The 23,271-nt window shown below is 44.2% G+C and overlaps 1 protein-coding gene across 1 annotated transcript in view; it reads left to right on the forward strand.

Moving 5' to 3' along the window:
• The window catches only part of CENPF (centromere protein F), a 225,590-nt gene that overhangs the window by 199,599 nt on the left and 2,720 nt on the right, over nt 1-23,271 (forward strand). The window contains exon 22 of the mRNA XM_053712493.1: nt 7,129-7,316. Coding sequence (XP_053568468.1) covers nt 7,129-7,316 — 188 coding nt within the window. The remainder of the gene's footprint in view (nt 1-7,128; nt 7,317-23,271) is intronic.

The raw sequence follows: 23,271 nt of genomic DNA on the forward strand, positions 1-23,271 counted from the left end.
CTATGGGCGGAGTCTCACTCCTGCCACCTGTCTGCTATCCACATCCCAGGAGTGGAAAATTGGGAAGCGGACTTTCTGAGTCGTCAGACATTGCATCCGGGGGAGTGGGAACTCCATCCGGAAATCTTTGCCCAAGTCACTCAGCTGTGGGGCATTCCAGACATGGATCTGATGGCCTCTCGTCAGAACTTCAAAGTTCCTTGCTACGGGTCCAGATCCAGGGATCCCAAGGCGGCTCTAGTGGATGCACTAGTAGCACCTTGGACCTTCAAACTAGCTTATGTGTTCCCGCCGTTTCCTCTCATCCCCAGGCTGGTAGCCAGGATCAATCAGGAGAGGGCGTCGGTGATCTTGATAGCTCCTGCGTGGCCACGCAGGACTTGGTATGCAGATCTGGTGAATATGTCATCGGCTCCTCCTTGGAAGCTACCTTTGAGACGAGACCTTCTTGTTCAGGGTCCGTTCGAACATCCGAATCTGGTTTCACTCCAGCTGACTGCTTGGAGATTGAACGCTTGATCTTATCGAAGCGAGGATTCTCAGATTCTGTTATCGATACTCTTGTTCAGGCCAGAAAGCCTGTAACTAGAAAGATTTACCACAAAATTTGGAAAAAATATATCTTGGTGTGAATCTAAAGGATTCCCTTGGGACAAGGTTAAGATTCCTAGGATTCTATCCTTCCTTCAAGAAGGATTGGAAAAAGGATTATCTGCAAGTTCCCTGAAGGGACAGATTTCTGCCTTGTCTGTGTTACTTCACAAAAAGCTGGCCGCTGTGCCAGATGTTCAAGCCTTTGTTCAGGCTCTGGTTAGAATTAAGCCTGTTTACAAACCTTTGACTCCTCCTTGGAGTCTCAATTTAGTTCTTTCAGTTCTTCAGGGGGTTCCGTTTGAACCCTTGCATTCCGTTGATATTAAGTTATTATCTTGGAAAGTTTTGTTTCTAGTTGCAATTTCTTCTGCTAGAAGAGTTTCAGAATTATCTGCTCTGCAGTGTTCTCCTCCTTATCTGGTGTTCCATGCAGATAAGGTGGTTTTACGTACTAAACCTGGTTTTCTTCCAAAAGTTGTTTCTAACAAAAACATTAACCAGGAGATTATCGTACCTTCTCTGTGTCCGAAACCAGTTTCAAAGAAGGAACGTTTGTTGCACAATTTGGATGTTGTTCGCGCTCTAAAATTCTATTTAGATGCTACAAAGGATTTTAGACAAACATCTTCCTTGTTTGTTGTTTATTCCGGTAAAAGGAGAGGTCAAAAAGCAACTTCTACCTCTCTCTCTTTTTGGATTAAAAGCATCATCAGATTGGCTTACGAGACTGCCGGACGGCAGCCTCCCGAAAGAATCACAGCTCATTCCACTAGGGCTGTGGCTTCCACATGGGCCTTCAAGAACGAGGCTTCTGTTGATCAGATATGTAGGGCAGCGACTTGGTCTTCACTGCACACTTTTACCAAATTTTACAAGTTTGATACTTTTGCTTCTTCTGAGGCTATTTTTGGGAGAAAGGTTTTGCAAGCCGTGGTGCCTTCCATTTAGGTGACCTGATTTGCTCCCTCCCTTCATCCGTGTCCTAAAGCTTTGGTATTGGTTCCCACAAGTAAGGATGACGCCGTGGACCGGACACACCTATGTTGGAGAAAACAGAATTTATGTTTACCTGATAAATTACTTTCTCCAACGGTGTGTCCGGTCCACGGCCCGCCCTGGTTTTTTTAATCAGGTCTGATAATTTATTTTCTTTAACTACAGTCACCACGGTACCATATGGTTTCTCCTATGCAAATATTCCTCCTTAACGTCGGTCGAATGACTGGGGTGGGCGGAGCCTAGGAGGGATCATGTGACCAGCTTTGCTGGGCTCTTTGCCATTTCCTGTTGGGGAAGAGAATATCCCACAAGTAAGGATGACGCCGTGGACCGGACACACCGTTGGAGAAAGTAATTTATCAGGTAAACATAAATTCTGTTTTTTCCTAATTACTATAGGAATGCTGTATATTATTTCTCTCATTCTGAGGTCAATATGTCTGACATGTCTTTTGCCCTATGTTATAGGGACTTATTATAATCTCTCTCTTATAAGCGGACGCTCCCTTATTGAGGGATTTTATGATGTCTGCAACATTTATGTTGCCTTCTTTGTATACAAGGTTATGTGCGTGGTCCTAGTTTATTTATAGTGACTTATTTTAATCTCTCTTTTTTTGAGACAATTTTGGCTCTTGTGTGTGTCCGTAGGCTGCTCTATTTTATATCTAGAGTCCTATAGTTATCTCTCTCTTATCAAGGGGATTTTTCCTATGGGTCTGTGTCAGTAATGAACCATGTACCATACTTCATTTATTAGTGTTTCATGACACTAATATTTAATTTTATGTTTCCTTTTTAGCAATACATTATTATAATTTTCCTCATACTGAGGGATATTTCCTTAGGTCTGTGACACAGGCTTTCATCAGCTGTAATAGCCTGATGGTTAGCTTAGCTGCCTAGCAAGCGGAAGTTTTGCAGTTTGAAACCAGCTGGAGCTACTTGCACATTGAATGTCTGCTTGCTAGCTGGTTAACCGTGTTTTTTAGACTCAAATTTGTATTGTTGAAATAAAGACTTTCTTCAGTGATGCAGACAAAGCAAACTGGTCCCTGAACCTGGAGCCCCAGGTTCAATACCAGGCAAGGCCCAACCAGGGGGTTTCCAGTGACGTCCCGCCGTGCAGTTTGCATTTTAGGACAAGTTATATCTTACTCATATTGAGGTCATGTTTTCTATTTTTTGTGACATTCCCTGTTATGAGGGAAAGCCTGAGCTATTCTAATGCTCTAGGGGAAATAGGGCTTGTTAGTCAGTCCCAGCCCTGGTGTAAGAGTTGGCAATCTAAGAAGCCTCCCTTTGTGCAGTTTGCATTTTAGGACAAGTTATATCTTACTCATATTGAGGTCATGTTTTCTAATTTTTGTGACATTCCCTGTTACGAGGGAAAGCCTGAGCTATTCTAATGCTCTAGGGGATATAGGGCTTGTTAGTCCCAGCCCGAGTTGGCAATCTAAGAAGCCTCCCTTTGAGAACATTCTCCTTGGTGACAAGATAGGATTACATCTGGTCCTCCCCGAGGCAGATTTATTAATTCAGATTTCTGAATTAGGGGAACAGGAGCAGGTTTTTTTTATCCTGCCTATTCATGGTCCCTTTTAAAGTAGGAACTTTTCAAAAACAGGCCAATGTAGCCTAGTGGTAATTTTTGTGGCTTTGCAACTGGAAGGTCGATGGTTTGAATCCAGCTGGATGTCCATTTACCCATTTTAAAACTCAAATGTGTCAAAAACAATTTTCAAGGTGCCGTGCTTCAATTGGGGACTATCCGTTATATTCTCCCTTTGGTTCGAGGGGTCAATTCTTGACTTCCATAAACCAGATGGACACGTACCTTCATGTTCCTATTCACAGGGACAATACTAATTCCTGAGGTTTGCCTTTCTGGACAAATACTTTTAAATTTGTAGCCTTTCCTTTTGGCCTTGCCACTGCTCCTTAAATCTTTACAAAGGTCCTAGGGGCTCTTTTGACGGTGGTCAGATCTCAGCGAATTGCGGTGGCTCCGTACCTAGATGATATCTTGGTTCAGGCGCCATCTTTTCATTGAGCAAGATTCCATACAGTCTCTCTGTTGGCTTTTCTATGCTCCCATGGGTGGAAGGTAAATCTGGAAAAATAGTTCCCGGGTACCAAACACCAGGGTAAGCTTTTTGGAAACAGTCAGTCTTTCTGTCCATAAAGATTTTCTTGACGGTCAGAAGTTCCAAAATTTTTACTTCCTGTCTTTCCCTTCAGCCCTGTATACTTCCATCAGTGGCTCAGGTATGGAAATAATTGGTCTAATGGTTGCTTCCATGGACATTATTCTTTTTGCTTGGTTCTATCGGAGATCTCTACAGTTATGCATGCTCAAACAATGGAACGGAGACCACTCGGATCTCTCTTAGAGAATAGTCCTAGACTCTGTATCGAGAGACTCTCTATCTTGGTGGATTTCTCAGGATCATCTGTCTCAGGGAACCTGCTTCCTGAGACCATCTTGGGAGATTGTGACCACGGATGCGAGCCTGTCAGGCTGGGGAGCAGTTTGGGGTTCTTTAAAGACTCAGGGTCTTTGGACCCGAGAGGAGTCTTCTCTCCCAATAGACATCTTGGAACTGAGAGCAATCTTCAATGCTCTAGCAGCTTAGCCTCAACTAGGTTCGGTCTGATTTATCAGATTTCAGTCGGACAACATCACTTCAGTGGCGTATATCAACCACCAGGGAGGAACTCGTTTCTTAGCTATGAAGGAGGTGACTCGCATTCTTCAGTGGGCGAAATCTCACAATTGTTTCCTCTCTGCCATCCACATCCCAGGGGTGGACACTGGGAAGCAGATTTTCTTTCATCCAGGGGAGTGGGTTATCCATCTGGAAGTATTCATATGGATAAACCTCAGGTGGGGGGTTCCAAAGTTGGATCTGATGGCGTCTCGTCTAAATGCCAAGCTTCCAAGGTACGGGTCAAGATCAAGAGATCCTCATGCAGTTCTGATCGATGCTCTAGCAGTTCTTTGGGACTTCGATCTAGCATACTTAGCTCCTGCCTGGCCTCACAGGATCTGGTTCGCAAATCTGGTAAAGATATCATCTCTTCCCCCTTGGAGGTATCCTCTGAGGAAGGATCTTCTACTTAGCTAGGCATGGTTTTTCTGAGAAGGTCATTGATACCATTCTTCAAACTCTTATACTTGTTTACCATAAGAAATGGCGTAAATACCTTTATGGTGCAAATCTAAGGGGTTTTTTTGAGTCTGGTGTGGATCTCCCTATTTTATCCTTTCTTCAGGATGGCTTGGAGAAAGGTTTGTCAGTCGGTACCCTGAAGGGTCAGATTTCTGCACTGTCTATTCGGTTACAAAAAAGTTTGGCAGATCTGCCAGATGTTCAATCTTTTTTGTTCAGGCCTTGGTCAGAATCAGGCTTGTGTTTAAACCTGTTGCTCCTCTATAGAGTCTTAACCTTGTTCTTAGAGTTTTACAGCAGGCTCCGTTTGAGCCTATGCATTCGGTTGTTATTAAGTTGTTATCCTGGAAAATTTTATTTCTCCTCACTCTTTCTTTCGGCTCTGCAGCAAGACCCCCATTACCTTATTTTTCATGCGCATAAGGCGGTCCTTTGTACTAAGTTGGTATTCCTTCCTAAGGTAGTGTTGGATCGCAACATCAGTCAAGAAATTGTTGTTACTTCCTTTTGTCCTAACTCTTCTTCTCAGAAGGAACGTCTGTTGCACAACCTGGTTGTTGTGTGTGCTCAAAATTTTTATCTGCAAGCAGCCAAAAAATTTCCGCTGTCCTCTGCCCTGTTTATTGTTTTTGCTGGTAAGCGTAAGGGTTAGAAGGCCACTTCTACTACTACTACTACTACTACTCTCTCTCTCTCTCTCTCTCTCTCTCTCTCTCTCTCTCTCTCTCTCTGGTTGAGTAGTGTTATCAGGTTAGCTTATGAGACAGCTGGACAAAAGCCTCCTGAGAGAATTACGGCTTATTCCATTAGGGCTGTCTCTTCTTCCTGGACTTTCAATGAAGCTTCAGTGGAGCAAATCTGCAAGGCGGCCACTTGGTCCTCATTGCATACCGTTTCCAAATTCTAGAAATTTGATACTTTTGCCTCGGCTGAGACTTCCTTTGGGAGAAAAGTTCTTCAAGTGGGTGGCACCTTCTGTTTAGGTCCGCCTGTCTTGTTCTCCCTCCCTTCCATTCTGTGTCCTCTAGCTTGGGTATTGGTTCCAACTAGTAATTGGAATGGGTTTGTGGACTCTCCATGCCATTGGAAAGAAAACAAAATTTATGCTTACCTGATAAATTTCTTTCTTTCCTGGCATGGAGAGTCCAACCCCCCCCCCCCCCCCCCCCTCTTAATTTGAGTTAAGACGGCTTTTTTATATAAACCTCAGGCACCTCTATACCTTTGTGTCATCTTCTTTTTCCATTTTACTTTCACTGAATGACTGGGGATTATGGGTAATGGGAGTGACACTTAAAGGGCCACTAAACCCAAAATCTTTCTTTCATGATTCAGATAGAACATACAAATTTAAACAACATTACAATTTACTTCTATTATTTATTTTGCTTCATTTTGTAGATATCCTTATTTGAAGAAAAAGCAATGCACATGGGTGAGCCAATCACATGAGGCTTCTATGGGCAGCAACCAATCAGCAGCTACTGAGCATATCTAGATATGCTTTTCAGCAAAGAATATCAAGAGAATAAAACAAATTAGATAATAGAAGTAAATTAGAAATATGTTTAAAAATGCATTATCTTTCTAAATCATGAAAGAAAAAATGTGGGTTTCATGTCCCTTTAACAGCTTTGCTGGGGTGTTCTTTGCCTCCTCCTGCTGGCCAGGAGTTGAATTCCCACTAGTAATTGGAATGGATTCGTGGACTCTCCATGCAGGAAAGAAAGAAATTTATCAGGTAAGCATAAATTTTGTGTTTCAAAACAAAGGCATACTAAATGGAATAATGTTTCATGTGGGGGTTTTTTTAGGCAATAAAGGGTTGACTGTTCCAAAAATAGATTTAAAGGGACATAAAACACAATTTATTTTTATTTCCTGATTCAGATAGAGCATACAATTTTAAAGAATTCTCTAGCTTTCTTCTTCATCCTTTTGGTATCCTTCAGTTGAAGGAGCAGCAATGCACTACTGGGAGTTAGATGAAGACATGTGAGCCAATGACAAGAGAGGTATATGTGCAGCCACCAATCAGCAGATAGCTCCCAGTATTGACTTGCTTCTCCTGAGCCTACCTAGGTATGCTTTTCAAGAAAGGATACCAAGAGAACAAAGCTAGTTGCATAATAGAAGTAAATTGGAAAGTTGTTTAAAATTTTATATTATGTCTTAAATCATGTTTAATTTTGACTTTACTGTCCCTTTAACACTTTAAAAGCAGTCTAGTGGTTATGTTAGAACATTTTTCTTTTTTTAACACAAATAGATGACCCTCTTGTTTTCCGGGAGAATGGAAACTTTTAAAATTCTCCTTCAACTACAATTTCCCATAACTTTCTCTTTATTTACTTTCTTTAAGGATTTTCTGACATTCCATCAGGAAAACGAAGTCCATTTGTTTTGCGCAGAACTGCGTTACCTGTAAGGACAAGTCCTCGTCTTGCTGCCCAAAGTAATTCTCCTTCTGCACAAACTTTATTCAAAGATAATTTGGAAAATTGTGATGTATTTTCTAGTCCAGCAGCAGGTGGCAGTAAAGCACAGATGGTAAGAAAATACTTTGGTAAATTGAAATGCTTAAAATATTCTGTTTATCTCTGGAAGGCAGATACCACTTATTTCAATATTTATCCAGCAATGTAAAGCCCCTATAGCTAATCATCAAAATGACTATTACTATGTTATTTTTAATAAAAATGTAAATGCTGCTCTAGCAACCATTCATGTGTGTATAGGATAATCATGTTTATTCAGGTTTCACAATTACAAAAGAACGCTAGTGCCAAGCAGTGTATCTTATACAAAGACTTTTATTCTCTTATTTTAGTTTTACACATGTGCTTATTTGTTTTAAAAAAGGTACTGTCTGCTCCTGCTATATACAGTATTTAACAACCGTAGCAGTAATCACTGACAAAGCAAAGAAAAAAAATAGTAATTTGTAAACACCTTGAGGTTACAAGACATTTCCGTTGTTTTCCTATAGAATAATATTCACATCAGCCGAGTCTAAACATTTTTCTTCTTAAACGGGAAGAGACCACAGCTGCATTCATTACTTTTGGGAATTCAGAACCTGACCACCAGGAGGAGGAAAAGACACCCCAGCCAAAGGCTTAAATACCCCCCCCACTTCCCTCATCCCACAGTCATTCTTTGCCTTTCGTCACAGGAGGTTGGCAGGGAAGTGTCAGAAGTTTAAAGATAGATAAGATAAGATAGTCTCTTATAGAGTTCTCTTCGAAATGGAACTGGAGTGTTAAGTCATCCTGTCAGCCTCTCAGTGAGAGCATGAATAAAGGATAGAGTCCGGAGATGCAGGGAGAGTCTTTCTGCGAAACCATCCCGACTCATATTAACAGCTCCTTGGCAATCAGCATTGACGAGTTTCGCTGCCTGCCTTTATTTATTCAAGTCCATGTCAGAAGTGAGGCTACTATCTGTCACACTTGAAGGGCACAGATTCCGGTAAGATCGTTTCATTTTATTTCGATATGTAGGAGCAGGGTCCCAGTGGGACTCCTTTATCTTAGGGAATTGAGTGGGTTAATATCTCCTGAGGGGGATTATTGAACGGGGGACTTTAATCATGTTGGTAATGTGATTCTGTCTGCTAATGTGTAGTGATACTTGGGCTCATGGTTATTCGGAACATAACAGCCTTATCAGTTGACGCTGTTTTGTTTTTTATACTTGCATGCCCTTTTTTTTTACTTGCACGGTGCACCTCGTGACCGGGTGCGGTTACGTTGTATTCCACTTCTGTATTCTGACCGAGTGGCGAGAGAGTCTGCTCGTTAGTTGTCTGGTTCACAGGAGGTGACGAGTGCCGCAGCCATTGGGGGTGTAAGGTGCCGTTTAGTGCTTGTCCATATTTACAATCCCAAAGTTATGAAGGATTCTGATTTTTTTAGACACGGATGTCTCCGATTCGGAGAATACGTCTTGTAATGAATATGAAATGGCCCGGGTTACGAATGCCCATCAGTTATGTTCCGATTGCTGTTCTAGAGTGCTCTCTTCTCCTGATTAGAATGTGTTGAGCCATCCGCCCCCGAGGACTCCATGTCCTGTGAGGCGCATGCCCCAGAACCTTCTTTTACTATGCAAGCAGGTGTCCCTATGGCCGTTACTCCTCCGGAAGGCGGCGTGTTTCCTCCAGAGGTTACGGCACGGTTCCCCATGGCCATATCTATGGCGATGGCTCATTTATATCTCCCATGTTTTTAAGGTACTGTCCGTGTTCTGTCAACGAGGGCCTGTCGGGCGTGAGATCGCTGGATTCAGTTCGGCCTTCTGGGGAAGCGATGGCCTCTGAGGCTTCAGGGGCCCCCTTCTCGGGGCCGGGGTCGTCCATCGATCCAGCGAGGGATCATTTTGCTTTCCGTTATAGGCTAGCACTTCTTCGTATCCTACTAAGGCATGTTTTGCCAGTGTTGGAGGATCCCAGTCCTAGTGGGCCGAGGAATCCTCGGCCTTCTGTGCCGGATGGCAAGCTGGGTTAGACGTATGGGGATAAAACCAATGTCCTTGACGTCTCCGTTTTTTCTTTTCTTTCTTTTATGTATCGGTTCCAGTTCTAAACTTAGGAGAATGGTCCTCTGATCGTCTGGTCCTGTTGGCGTGCCCATTCTCCTTGGGTGTTCACCCACAGGTGCTGCCTTACTTTTATTTTGATCCGGTTAGGATGTGTTTGATTTTTTTTGGAAAGCTCATGTCTGATATAATTCCGTTTTGGGAACGTTCCTTCTCTGGAACTGATACTTGCGATTTTGTGGTCGCGTGGGCACTTCCTCGAAAGTTGCACATTTTTTGTTAATAGCATAGTTATGTTTCTAGTTCATTTATCATTACTTGCGGGTTGTTTTTTTTCTTGGACCTTGGACAGTAGTGTTTTTGTATCAGTAGGGTTCTAATCAGGCGCTAGCTGCTGTTCCTTAAGGTTCATGTCACCCTTGTGGTGCTGATTATCCTGTCGGATTCGTGATGTCACTTTGGCCTATTGATGCGGGATCCGGGCTCAGATCCTACTACAAGTTATGGAGCCTAGTGTTTAGATCCAACGCTTCTTAGGAAGGTTGTAAGCTCAAATCCAAGTTGGTCCTTCTAGCAATTTGCTTGTAATACGTGACCAACTTTTTAAAGCTTCTCGTGGTTTCTAGAGGTCTTTTTGGACTCGGAACCATAGTGCTCCATTCCTTTAGAGTTTGGAGATTTCGATGACCTCCGGATGTCTGGAGATATGTTTTTCCCTTCTTGGTTTGGGTCATCTGTGTCTGGAAGTGCAGGCATGTCCTTCTTCCTGTTTTTTTTTTCAATATCTCGCTTGCTCTAGTACTTGGGAGTGCAAGGATGATTCACCTAATTTTTTCTCCCGGTTTAGTCCCCAGGTCAGCTTGGCTACCAGGTGTTGCGAGGCTCCCATTGTTGTCCTGTTGAAGGGATTTCTTGGAGACTGATCCGGTAAGGATCTCTGGAGATATGTCATCTTCTCAATCTAAGAGCTGTCCCTTGTAACCCTATGGTCGTTAGACTCTCGGGTGTTGTCCTTCTGTCCGGGGTCAGATTAATACAGTCATTCGCATTTTTGAGGTCAAGTAACTGGGTTCCTTTTTTCCATCTAAAGGGGAGGAGAGTCCACGGCTTCATTCATTACTGTTGGGAATTAAGAGCCTGGCCACCAGGAGGAGGCAAAGACACCCCAGCCAAAGGCTTAAATATCTCCCCCACTAACCTCATACCCCAGTCATTCTTTGCCTTTCGTCACAGGAGGACGGCAGAGAAGTGCCAAAGATCGGAGTAGTCTCTTATGCAGGGTAGTACTCTTCGAATTGGGACTGGAGTTTTAAGTAGTCCTGTCAGCCTCTCAGTGAGAGCCTGGGTGAAAGTTAAAGTCCGGAGATGCAGGGAGAGTCTTTCTGCGAAACCATCCCGACTCATATTAACAGCTCCACAAGCAATCAGCATTGACGAGTTTCACTACCTGCTTTTTACACTCCAGTCCATATCAGGAGCAAGACTACTAACCTGTCACACTTGAAGGGCCGTGTTCCTGTTCCACAACATCGATTCTGGTAAGATCGTTTAATTTTTTATTACATAATGATAACTCGGAAGACACAGTGTTACGCCTCTTATCTTTAAAGAATTAAGGGTTAATATTCCTGGAAAGAGGATTATTGAACAGGGGGGGTTTATACATGATATTGTTTATTGTGTCATTGCTGCGTTATGTGTGAGATGAGGCTCTGGCAATATGTGGAACTTTCAGGTTACTTACGGGAGTATTGTGCGTTTTCTCCTTAGGCAGGGGCGGTCCTGCCAGGCATTCCATGTGACCGGGTGTGGCTATCTCTTCCTCTGTTGATCAGCGGCGCAGGAGACAAAACGGTTTCTCTAGTCCGGGTCATAGGAGGTGGTGAGTGCCCCAGCCATTTAAAGTATAAAGGTGCCTATTTATTAAGTTAATCTAGTCCGTAATAACAGCGCAAGCTATGGAGGACTCTGACGCGTTAGAGGGTTCTCCCTCTTTAACAAGGTCTCATTCCTGTGTTTATTGTGAGGAGGTTCTGGTAGAACAGCCTGCTCAACTATGTTCCACATGCCTTAATAAGGTTAAGACATCTAAAAGTAATTGGATGTCTAGTACTACTGAGCTGTCCACCTCTGAGGGTTCCCTGTCCCGTGAGGTGCGTTCCCTGCATTCATCTAATTGCACATGCACCGCCTCAGGGTCCAACCATTACTCCTGCGGGAGAGATTCGTTGGACGTCAGATTTTGCGGATCAACTGCAAACGGCGGTATCGAAAGAGATCCATGCCTTACCACGTTCTGCTAAGTGTAGGGCGTCTCATGGCGGCCAGACCCAGGGGTTGTCTACACCTATGGAAATATCAGAGGCGTTATACGATGACGAAGTCCACTCCGAGTCTTCGGAGGAGGCCCCTTCTGGGTCAGAAGAGCAGGTCATGTAAACCTCTGGCTGCGGAGGAGCTTGACTTTAGGTTTAGGATAGAGAATTTGCGCTTTTTGCTGAAGCAAGTGCTTGCTACTCTGGAGGTTCCGGAACAACCTGCGATTCCTAAGCTTGATAAGGTATATGAGGACAGGGTGGTGCCTCAGGCCTTCCCGGTTCCTGTTAAGATGGCTAATATTATTAAGAATAAATGGAAGCGATTAGGTTCTTCCTTTTTCCCTTCTTCTTCCTTTAAGAAACTTTTCTGGATTCTCAGCTTGAGCTGTGGGGTACTGTCCCTAAGGTGGACGGTGCTATCTCCACGCTCACGAAGTGGACAACTATTCCCCTTGAGGATAGTTTGTCGTTTAAAGAGCCTATGGATAAAAAGTTGGAAAACATGTTAAGGAAGATGTTTCAACACACAGGGTTTGTTTTTCAGCAGGCAGCAGCCGTAGACGCGGTTTCCGGAGCTGCAACATATTGGTGTGAATCCCTTTTTGAAATGGTCGAGGGGGAGACTTCCATCGACGAGATACAGGATAAGATTAAGGTGCTGAAGGTCGACAGTTATTTCATATGTGATGCCAATATGCAAATTATTTGCCTGAACAAATTATTTGTCAGGGTTTTCCATTTTACCTCGCAGGGATCTGTGGCTAAAGTCTTGGTCTGCGGACATGACCTCTAAATCGAGGCCTTTTCAAGTAAAGATTCTGTTCAGTCCAGGATTGGATTCGATCATATCCACGGTTACGGGAGACAAGGGAGCTTTCCTACTGCAGGATAAGAAGGCTAAGCTTAAAAATCTACTTTTCGTCCCTTTCATGCGGACAAAGCCCAGCGCAAGCAGCCCGCTGCGAAAGAGGACCAGTCCAAAGGAACTTGGAAACCGGCTCATTCTTGGAACAAGTCTAAGCAGGACAAGAAGCCCGCCGAGACAAAATCGGCATGAAGGGGCAGCCCGGTCGGGGGTCTCCAGACCAAGTAGGGGGCAGATTATTTCTCTACTCAGAAGCCTGGTTACAGGACGTTCAGGACCCTTTGGTTCTGGAGGTTGTTGCCCAGGGTTACAGGATAGGGTTCAGATCCCATCTGCACAGGGGCAGATTCCTCCTGTCAAACCTGTCTTCAAGACCAGAAAAGAGAGAGGCCTTTCTAGAGTGTGTGAGGGTTCTCTCCTCTCTCGAGGTTATCGTACTAGTACCCCAAGCAGAAAGGGGTCTAGGGTACTATTCAAATCTTTTTGTGGTCCCAAAGGAGGAGGGCAAGTTCCGCCCGATTCTGGACCTAAAGTGTTTAAACAAGTTTCTGAGTGTTCCATCGTTCAAAATGGAAACGATCAGATCTGTTCTGCCCCTAGTTCAAGAGGGACAGTTCATGACAACTATAGACTTGAAGGATGCTTACCTTCATGTGCCAATTCACAGGGACCACTTCAAGTTCCTAAAATTTGCATTTGTGGCCCTCCCCTTTGGTCTGGCGCCAGCCCAGAGAGTCTTCACGAAGGTTCTGGGGGCACTACGTGCAGTGGCCAGAGCCACAGGTATTGCTGTGGCTCCCTATCTGGATGACATCCTAGTCCAGGCGCCGTTGCTCAGTCTCGCAGAGGATGATTTGTGGGTTCTTCTTCTTTGGCTCCAATCTCAGGGTTGAAAGATCAACGCAGGAATGAGTTCCCTGGTTCCCAGCAACAGGGTGGAGTTCCTGGGCACGATAATAGACTCTATGTCCATGAAATTATTTCTCACAGACCATCGACGCAGGAAGATTGCGTCCTCTTGTATTGCCCTTCAGTCCACCTGAAGCCCCTCAGTGGCTTAGTGTATGGAGATGATCAGACTCATGGTTTCCAGCATAGATGTCATTCCATTCTCCAGTTTCCATCTCAGACCTCTTCAATTGTGCATGTTGAGACAGTAGAACGGCGATCATTCAGATCTATCACAGCAGATATCCAAGGATTCTCGGACTCGGATCTCCCTCTCTTGGTGGATCCGTCCTGAGCAACTGTCCATGGGGACATACTTCTTGAGACCGTCCTGGGAGTTTGTGACCACAGGCGCGAGTCTGGCAGGATGGGGTGCTTTTTGGGGTGCCAGGATGGCACAAGGAAAATGGACCTGGGAGGAGTCTCTCCTTCGGATAAATTTTCTGGAACTCCGAGCAATCTACAATGCTCTGAAGGCATGGCCATTACCTCGGTGGCTTACATCAACCATCAGGGGGGTACGAAGAGCTCCCTAGCATTGGGGGAGGTGTCTCGGATCTTGGAGTGGGCGGAGTCCCACAGCTGCTCGCCCTCAGCGATTCACATTCCAGGTGTGGACAACTGGGAAGCAGATTTTCTCAGCAGGCAATCTTTCCATCCGGGGGAATGGTCTCTCCACCCGAAGTGTTTGCAGAGATTTGTCTCAGATGGTGATCGCCGGAGATAGATCACATGGCGTCCAGACTCAATTGGAAGCTACCCCGATACGGGTCGAGGTCCAGGGATCCCCAGGCAGAGCTGATAGATGCCTTGACGGTGCCTTGGGGGTTCAGCCTAGCTTACATTTTTCCACCGTTACCACTTCTACCTTGTGTAGTGGCACGCATCAAACAGGAGCGAGCTTCGGCCATTCTGATTGCTTCATTGTGGCCGCGGAGGACGTGGTTTGCGGATCTGGTGGGGATGTCATCCTCTCCACAGTACAGGTTACCCTATCGCAGGGATCTGCTGGAACAGGGTCCTTTTCAACATCAAAATCCCGATTCTCTGAGGCTGACTGCATGGAGATTGAACGCTTAGTCTTGGCCAAGAGAGGTTTTTCTGAAAGTGTGATTGATACGCTAATTCAGGCAAGGAAGCCAGTCACTCGTCGCATCTACCATAAGGTGTGGAGGACTAACTTGTCCTGGTGTGAGAAGCGTGGATATCCTTGGCATAAGGTGAAGGTATCCAGGATTTTGTTCTTTCTCCAAGAGGGTTTGGAGAAGGGTCTTGCCGCCAGTTCCTTATAGGGACAGATTTCGGCATTATCAGTCTTGTTGCATAGGAGACTCGCTGAGCTCCCTGACATACAATCTTTTGTTCAGGCTCTGTCTAGAATCAGGCCTGTCTTTAGACAGTCTGCTCCTCTATGGAGTTTAAACTTGGTCCTTAAGGTATTGCAGAAGGTTCCGTTTGAGCCTATGCACTCCATTGACATTAAGATTCTGTCCTGGAAGGTTATTTTCCTGTTAGCCATTGCATCGGCACACAGAGTATCTGAACTGGTTGCCTTGCAATGTGAGCATCCTTATCTGGTTTTTCATGTGGATAAGGCTGTGCTTCGCACTGGTTTGGGGTTTCTTCCCAAGGTGATGTCTAACCCTAACATCAATCAGGAAATAGTTGTTCCTTCTTTATGTCCTAACCCTTCTTCTTCTTCTAAGGAGAGGTTACTTCATAACCTGGATGTGGTTCGTGCCTTAAATTTCTATCTTCAGGCTACAAAGGATTTCAGACAGTCTACATCTCTTTTTGTGGTGTATTCAGGGAAGCACAAGGGGCAGAAAGCCTCTTCTACTTTTGTCTTTTTTGGTTGAGGAGCTTGATTTGCTTGGCCTATGAGACAGCGGGACATAAGTCTTCTCAGAGGATCACGGCTCATTCAACTAGAGCTGTGGCTTCGTCTTGGGCCTTCAAGAATGAGGCCTCTATGGAGCAAATTTGTAAGGCGGCTACCTGGTCCTCCTTACACAATTTACAAAGTTTTACAAATTTGACGTTTTTGCTTCTGCTGAAACTGTTTTTGGGGGAGAGGTTTTGCAGGCTGTGGTGCCCTCAGATTAGGGTCCGCCTTTTACCCTCCCGGTTTCATTCAGTGTCCTCTAGAGCTTGGGTATATGTTCCCAACAGTAATGAATGAAGCCGTGGACTCTCCTCCTCTTTATATGGAAAACATAAATTATGCTTACCTGATAATTTAATTTCCATTGAGGGGAGAAGAGTCCACGGCTCCTGCTCGTATCTCCGATGGGCGGACCTAAATTTAATTCATCTTCAGGCACCATTTATACCCTGATGTTTCTCCTACTGTTCCTTGTTCCTTCGGCAGAATGACTGGGGGATGAGGGCCAAAAGGTTTTCATCCTCTATGGTAGGACATTTCCAGTTTTTCTCTACTCCTCACCTAGGGTGGGGGATGAGTTTCGTTTGCCCTTCTTTAATTTGGAGGTACCTCAGTATCTGTTAAGGCCTGTGGGTCTTTGGAGGGTTTTTTCCTTCTTTGCGTACTCAGGATCACGGGTCTGGATTCTGGTATTGGGTCGCTGTGGGGCAGAGCACTATCTTCCTTTTTGTAGTGTTCCTTTTTTAGGGAAGGCAGCCGTGTAGGGGTTCTGGAACCTGAGTATGTATTTTCTGTCATGGCTCATGGTAGCGTGCCAGTTTTAAGTAGCGGTCAGAGCTCTACAAAGAGGTTTCGCTTCCTCGTAGACCCATCCTTTCTTTCCCGGAGGTCTGAGCGGGGTTTTTTGTATTCTATGTTTTCGGTCTTGTCAGCCTTTGGGCTGGGCCCGTTATCTTAGAGTGAAGGTTAGGTATCGGTCTACTCTGTTAAGTATTGACCGTGTACTTCAATCGAGTCTGTTCTCCCCTTCGGTGGGGGGTTTGTGATGTCCATCTCTCCACTAGTGGCATCTGCTGCTGGGATGGGACGCTCCCTGGGGTCTGGAATTTTACTGGATGGGAGCTGTTGCCGATGTCTCTCCTTGGGATGAGGTCCCACGATGGCTTAAGGTCAGCTTTGCTGCCTTGGGATTCGTCATCACGAGTTATTGTTTAGAGGTGGCTCTGTGTGCTCACGAAGAGCTCTTTTTTTAGCTGCTAGGACGGTAAACCTACCTGTGCTGTCTAGTCTAAGGGATTTATCGACTTGACTATGATACGATGGGGAACTCGCAGATTTTTGGAGCACCATATGTTGTATGGTGCTGTGTCATGGATCTGAGGGTGGGCCTCTGGTCATCCTAGTGATCGTTTTTTCTGGGTATGGAGTTTTTCTCTCTGGTCCTTGCCCTTCTAGGGAGTTCATGTTCTTGGGCAGTGGTCTTGTAGCAATCTTGGGTTTGCTCTAAGTTTTGCCTTTGAGTTCTCTTTTTTTCCCTTGTTGGATGGTCCTTTGGATCTCTTATTGGGTCCTCTGTACTCCCTATAGGGGGTACAGAGAGGTTCTTTTCCTTTGGGTGGTGGGTGCGTTTTGTGGTAGTCGAGAGCCGCAGGGCTGGCTCCTCAGAGGCTTTTGTGCTCTGAGTGGTCTCTAGCACAGCTTTGCAGTTTGCATAACTGATGAGCGGTTACCGGGGATTCCGTTTTGTCCCCCTTGTCTTTTACGGATACATTTTTCTTTTTGGGTAATTTCAGACTGTGGTACCTTTCGAAGGGACCGCATTTTGTACCCGCCCTTTGTTTGCATTCAGTGTCCTCTATAACTTGGGTATTGTTTTCCCAAAATTAATGAATGCAGCTGTGGACTCTTTCCGTTTGAGAAGAAAAACTTAAATTATGCTTACCTGATAATTTTCTTTTCTTCTGACGGGAAGAGTCCACAGCTCCCCGCCAGTGTTTATCGTTGAGGCGGCTGTATTTTAGTTTCTTTTTCTAGCACCTTGTTCACCCTGATATTTTTCCTACTGTTCCTTGTTCCCTTGGCAGAATGACTGGGGGATGAGGGAAGTGGGGGAGGTATTTAAGCCTTTGGCTGGGGTGTCTTTGCCTCCTCCTGGTGGCCAGGTTCTGAATTCCCAAAAGTAATGAATGCAGCTGTGGACTCTTCCCGTCAGAAGAAAAGAAAATGATCAGGTAAGCATAATTTAATTTTTTTTCTGCTGAATTCCTTTTAGGGAAGGATGTGAATCAGGGTTAAAGGGACAGTCTACTTGAAATGTTTAATTGTTTGAAAAAATAGATAATCCCTTTATTCCCCATTCCCCAGTTTTGCATATCCAACACTGTTATATTAATTAGTGATGCACCGAAATGGAAATTCTGGACCGAAACGGAAAATCCGGGATGCACTTGGCCGAAAACCGAAACTGATACCGAAAATGTATTTTTTCAAATGTATTTTTTTTATTTTTTTTATTTTGCATAATTAGAGCCAATAAAAAAGCCCACACTTTTATTGAAAGTAACACACTAAAATTGGACAAAAATATCTTAAAACAATAATATGCTACACAGTAATTTTACCAAGAAAAAAACAAACCAGGCAAATGCCATTTTCGGCCAAATTGTTTCTGCAACCAAAATTTTGGTGCATCCTTACTTAAAACAATTATAAATATCAATATACTGTATTATTCTTCATTTAGTTCTACAGAATCATATTTATCAGTTGTTTTTTTTTGTTTTTTTACCAATTATCCAAATAAAGTATAGTCCTAGAAAACTCATTATATGCAGAACAGTAAGTCAAGTAATAAACTTAAACAGCAGCTCTAGGCTAGCATCAAATTTGAAACATGCTACACAATTTTACCGAAAATAACAGGCAAAAAAACCCGAAAACCGAAATAGCCAAAAATGCCATTTTCGGACGAAACTTTCTGCGGTGCAATATTAATACACTTATTACCTCTGTCATTACCTTGTATTTAAGCCTCTGCAGACTGCCCCCTTATCTCAGTGCTTTTGACAGTCTTGCATTTTTGCCAATAAGTACTGACTCCTAAATAACTCCACTTGAGTAAGCACAGTGTTATCTATATGACACACATGAACTAGCTCTGTCTAACTGTGAAAAACAGTAAAAATACACTGAAATAAGAGGCGGTTTTCAAAAGTTTAGAAATCAGTTTGCGCCTACCTAGGTTTAGCTTTCAAAACAAGAATACCAAGAGAACAAAGCAAATTTGATAATTAAAGTAAATTGGAAAGCTGTTTAAAATTGCATGCCCCATCTGAATCATGAAAGTTTAATTTTGACTAGACTGTCCCTTTAACGATAAGTCTGCAGTGTGCATTTCCATTTCTGAGAATTAGAAAAGCCACGATTTTCACATTACATGAAAAGGGGACAAAATACATAATGAAAATATATATCTCAAAGGTGTTTTAAAATACATAACTAAACATTTTATATTAAAATCTCTGTGTTTAATGTCACTTTAAATGCCATTTCTTAAATGCTTATCACTTTATAGCGTCTGAAATATAGCATCACTGCATATTCAAGATGCTGTATGCAAGATTAAATAGATTGCAGCTCTTTACCAAGCACCTCATCATTTAAAAAAATAAATCTTCAAAATATGTTTGGAATAAAACTTTTCCTTCCCAAGATAGGGAGAGTCCACGGCTTCATTCCTTACTGTTGGGAAATACAACACCTGGCCAACAGGAGAAGGCAAAGACACCCCAACCAAAGGCTTAAATATCCCTCCCACTTCCTCATTACTCCAGTCATTCTTTGCCTTTCGTCATGTTAGGAGGTGGCAGAGAAGTGTCAGAAGATTTGGAGAGTCCTAAAAAAGGTTATCTAACCATTGAGATAGGACTGGAGTTTTAAGTAGTCATGTCAACCTCTCAGTGAGAGTATTGATGAAAGTTAGAGTCTGGAGATGCAGGGAAAGTTTTTCTGCAAAACCGTCCAGACTACTGCTAACAGCTACTAAGCAGTCAGTGTTGACGAGTTTCACTGCCTGCTTTCTCTCACTCAAGTCTATGTCAGGAGCGCTGCTATAAGACTGTCATATTTGAGAGGCTGTGCTCTGTTCCACAGCATGGATCATGGAGGTAAGATTGTTTCAAATTTTACACATAAAACGCTATAACAGGGTCACAGTGTGACTCCTTTATACCTTGATAGGATCCAGGGTTAATATCCTCTGAAGGGGGTTTATTGAACAGTTGGGGTTAATTAATCAGTGTATTAATTATTAGCATGCTGCTTTGTGTCATTTTTTTTTCCTGGACTGATAGACTGTGTGTTTTTGGCTGGAACAAACAGGTTTCACTTTCGTTTTTGAAAATGTTGCACAGCTCCTATTATTTTCTGTACTTGTAATAACAGGGGAAGTACTGTCTTGCTCTCCATGTGACCGGGTGTGGTCTATGTTCATTTCCTCCATTCAGGCTGAGACTTGAACCTGAGGAGAGCGTTCCTCTGTTAACTGTCTAGGTCTAGGAGGTGGTGAGTGCCCCAGCCATTGGGAGTATAAAGGTGCAGTTTTCTATAATAAAAAAGGTTTTTATTTGTGTCCTCCTGTGGGTATAACCCGACCTATGGAGGACATGATAGAAGGTACTCCTTCCGTACTAAATCATACCTGTTTATATTGTGAGGAGGCTGTGGTTTTCCTGCCCACTCAATTATGTTCCACATGCCTTAACACCGTTATAAAGTCTAAGAAGGGAGACAAGCCTGCTAAGGCTCTTAGTCTCTCTAAGCTGTCTACCTCTCAGGACTCTGCATCCTGTGAGATTACTACCCTTGCTACATTATCCACTCCACATGCAGTTCCCTGTAGCACATCTAATCCTCCATCCGGAAGGGGCCTTCTTCCTGCGGACTTTTCCGCACAGTTACTAACGGCGGTTTCTGCGGCACTCAGTTTCCGAAGACAGGAAAGTTCCTTTGACTTTTCCTGTGCCGGTTAAGATGAAGAACATTATTAAGAATGAAAGGGAAAGAATTGGTTCATCCTTTTCTCCATCTACTTTTAAAAAGTTGTTCCCGGTCCGGACTCTCAAACTGGATTTGTGGGGCTCCATTCTTAAGGTGGATGGTGCTATCTCTACACTTGCTAAACGTACTACTATACCTCTTGAGGATAGTTCTTCGTTCAGAGAGCCGATGGATAAGAAAATGGAAACCTTTCTGAGAAAGATGTTTCAACATACAGGATTTTTGTTTCAACCGGTGGCTGCAGGTGCCGCGGTTGCCGGAGCGGCTACCTACTGGTGCGACTCTTTGTCGGAAATCATTGAGGTGGAGTCTCTCCTCAAGGAAATTCAAGACAGAATTAAAGATCTGAGAATTGCTAATTCTTTTATCTGTGATGTGAACATGCAAATTATTTGCCTAAATGCAAAGGCTTCTGGCTTTGTGGTCCTAGCCCGCCGGGCGCTCTGGTTAAAGTCTTGGTCTGCGGATATGACTTGTAAGACTCCTTTCTCTTTCCTTCAAGGGAAAGATTTTATTTGGTCCAGGCCTGGACTCCATTATTTCTACGGTTACTGGAGGCAAGGGTGCCTTCCTACCACAAGATAAGAAGAACAGAAGAGACAACAATCTTCTAATTTTAGTTCCTTTCATTTTGACAAATCCCAACGACAACAATCCTCCAAGCCCGAGCAACCCAAGAGTACTTGGAAGCCGGGTCAGTCATGAAATGAATCCAAGCAGAATAAGAAGCCTGACAAAAACAAATAGACATGAAGGGGCGGCCCCCGCTCCAGGATCGGATTGTGTAGGGGGCAGACTGTCTCTTTTTTCAGACGCCTGGTTCAAGGACGTACAGGTCCTGGAGGTGGTATCTCAGGGATACAAGATAGGCTTCAAATCTCATCCGCCAGGGGGCAGATTCCTTCTCTTGAATCAGTCTACCAGACCAGAAAAGAGGGATGCCTTTCTAGGGTGCGTTTGGGATCTATCCTCCTTAGGAGTTGTTGTCCCGGTGCCTGTCGAAGAAAGAGATTTGGGGTTTTATTTAAACCTTTTTGTGGTCCCAAAGAAGGAGGGAACTTTCCGCTCAATTCTGGACCTAAAATGCTTAGAATTTCTCGGTGTCCCTTTCTTCAAGATGGAAACGGTAAGGTCAATCCATCCTTTTAATTCAGGCTAGTTTATGACCACTATTGATCTGAAGGACGCTTACCTTCATGTTCCAATCCACAGGGAACACTTTCAGTTCCTGAGGTTTGCATTCCTGGACCAGCACTTCCTGTTCATTTCCCTTCCGTTTGGCCTAGCTACTGCTCCAAGAATCTTTATGAAGGTTCTGGGGGCTCTTCTAGCCGTTGCCAGAACTCTGGGTATTGCAGTAGCCCCATACTTAGACGATATTCTGGTGCAAGCACCATCCTTTCGTCTTGAAGAAGAATTCTCAGAGTCCCTTCTCAGTCTTCTTTGATCACATGTATGGAAGATAAACTTGAAAAAGAGTTCTCTTATCCCAAGTATAAGGGTGGAATTCCAGGGTACTATAATAGACTCCATATCCATGAGGATATTTCTAACAGACCAGAGACATTGCAAGCTAACTTTGGCATGTCTTTCCCTCCAAACCTCCTTGAGTCCCACTGTGGCTCAGTGTATGGAGGTGATTGGTCTCATGGTATCCTTTTGCCAGGTTCCGTCTCAGACTTTTACAACTGTTCATGCTGAGGTAGTGGAACGGCGATCATTCAGATCTGTCTCAACAGATTGTATTAGACAGCCGGTCAAGAGAATCGCTCTCTCGGTGGCTCTGTCCAGATCATCTGTCCCGAGGGACATGCTTCTTAAGACCATCCTGGGAAATTGTGATTAAGGAACGCAAGCCTATCCGGATGGAGAGCTGTTTGGGGTGCCAGGAAGGCACAGGAGTTGTGGACTCAGGAGGAGTCCTCCCTCCCGATCAATATTTTGGAACTACGGGCAATCTTCAAGGCCTTGAAGGCTTGGCCACTTCTGGGTTTGTCCCAGTTTATCAGATTTCAATCAGATAATATAACCTTGGTGACTTGCATCAACCATCAGGGGGGAACGAGAAGTTCCTTGGCGATGAAGGAAGTGTTGCAGATTCTGGAGGGGCTGTCAGCGACCCACATTCCGGGTGTGGACAACTGGGAGGCATATTTTCTCAGCAGGCAATCCTTCCATCCATGGGAATGGTCTCTCCATCCCAAGATGTTTGCAGAGATATGCAGCAAGTTGGGGACACCGGAGATAGATCTCATGGCGTCCCGTCTCAATACCAAGCTACCCAAGTACGGGTCGAGGGATCCCCAAGCAGATCTAATAGATGCACTAGCAGTGCCCTGGAGGTGCAAACGCATCTTTTTGCTTCTATTACCGCTTCTTCCTCGAGTGGTGGCCCGCATCAAGCAGGAATGGGTATCGGTAATCCTGATTGCTCCATCTTGGCCGCGAAGGACGTGGTTCGCGGATCTAGTGGGGATGTCCTCTTCTCCTCCGTGGAAGTTACCTTGTCGCAGAGACCTGCTGATACAAGGTCCATTTGTTCATCAAAATCTAGATTCTCTGAGGCTGACTACATGGAGATTGAATGCTTTGTCTTCACCAAGAGAGGTTTCTCTGAGAGTGTCATTGATACTCTTATTCAAGCTCATAAACCAGTTACTCTGCGTATCTACCACAAGGTGTGGAGGTCCTACTTATTCTGGTGTCAAAAGTGCGGTTTTTCCTGGCACAGAGTTAAGGTTGCCAGGATCTTATCTTTTCTCCAGGATGGGCTGAGGGGACAGATTTCGGCCCTGTCGGTTTTAGTGCACAAGAGACTGGCTGAGCTTCCAGATGTGCAATCCTTTGTTAAGGCTCTGATTAGGATCAGACCTGTGTTTAGATATGGGGCTC

Source organism: Bombina bombina, chromosome 4 (assembly GCF_027579735.1).
Source record: "Bombina bombina isolate aBomBom1 chromosome 4, aBomBom1.pri, whole genome shotgun sequence".
NCBI lineage: Eukaryota > Metazoa > Chordata > Amphibia > Anura > Bombinatoridae > Bombina > Bombina bombina.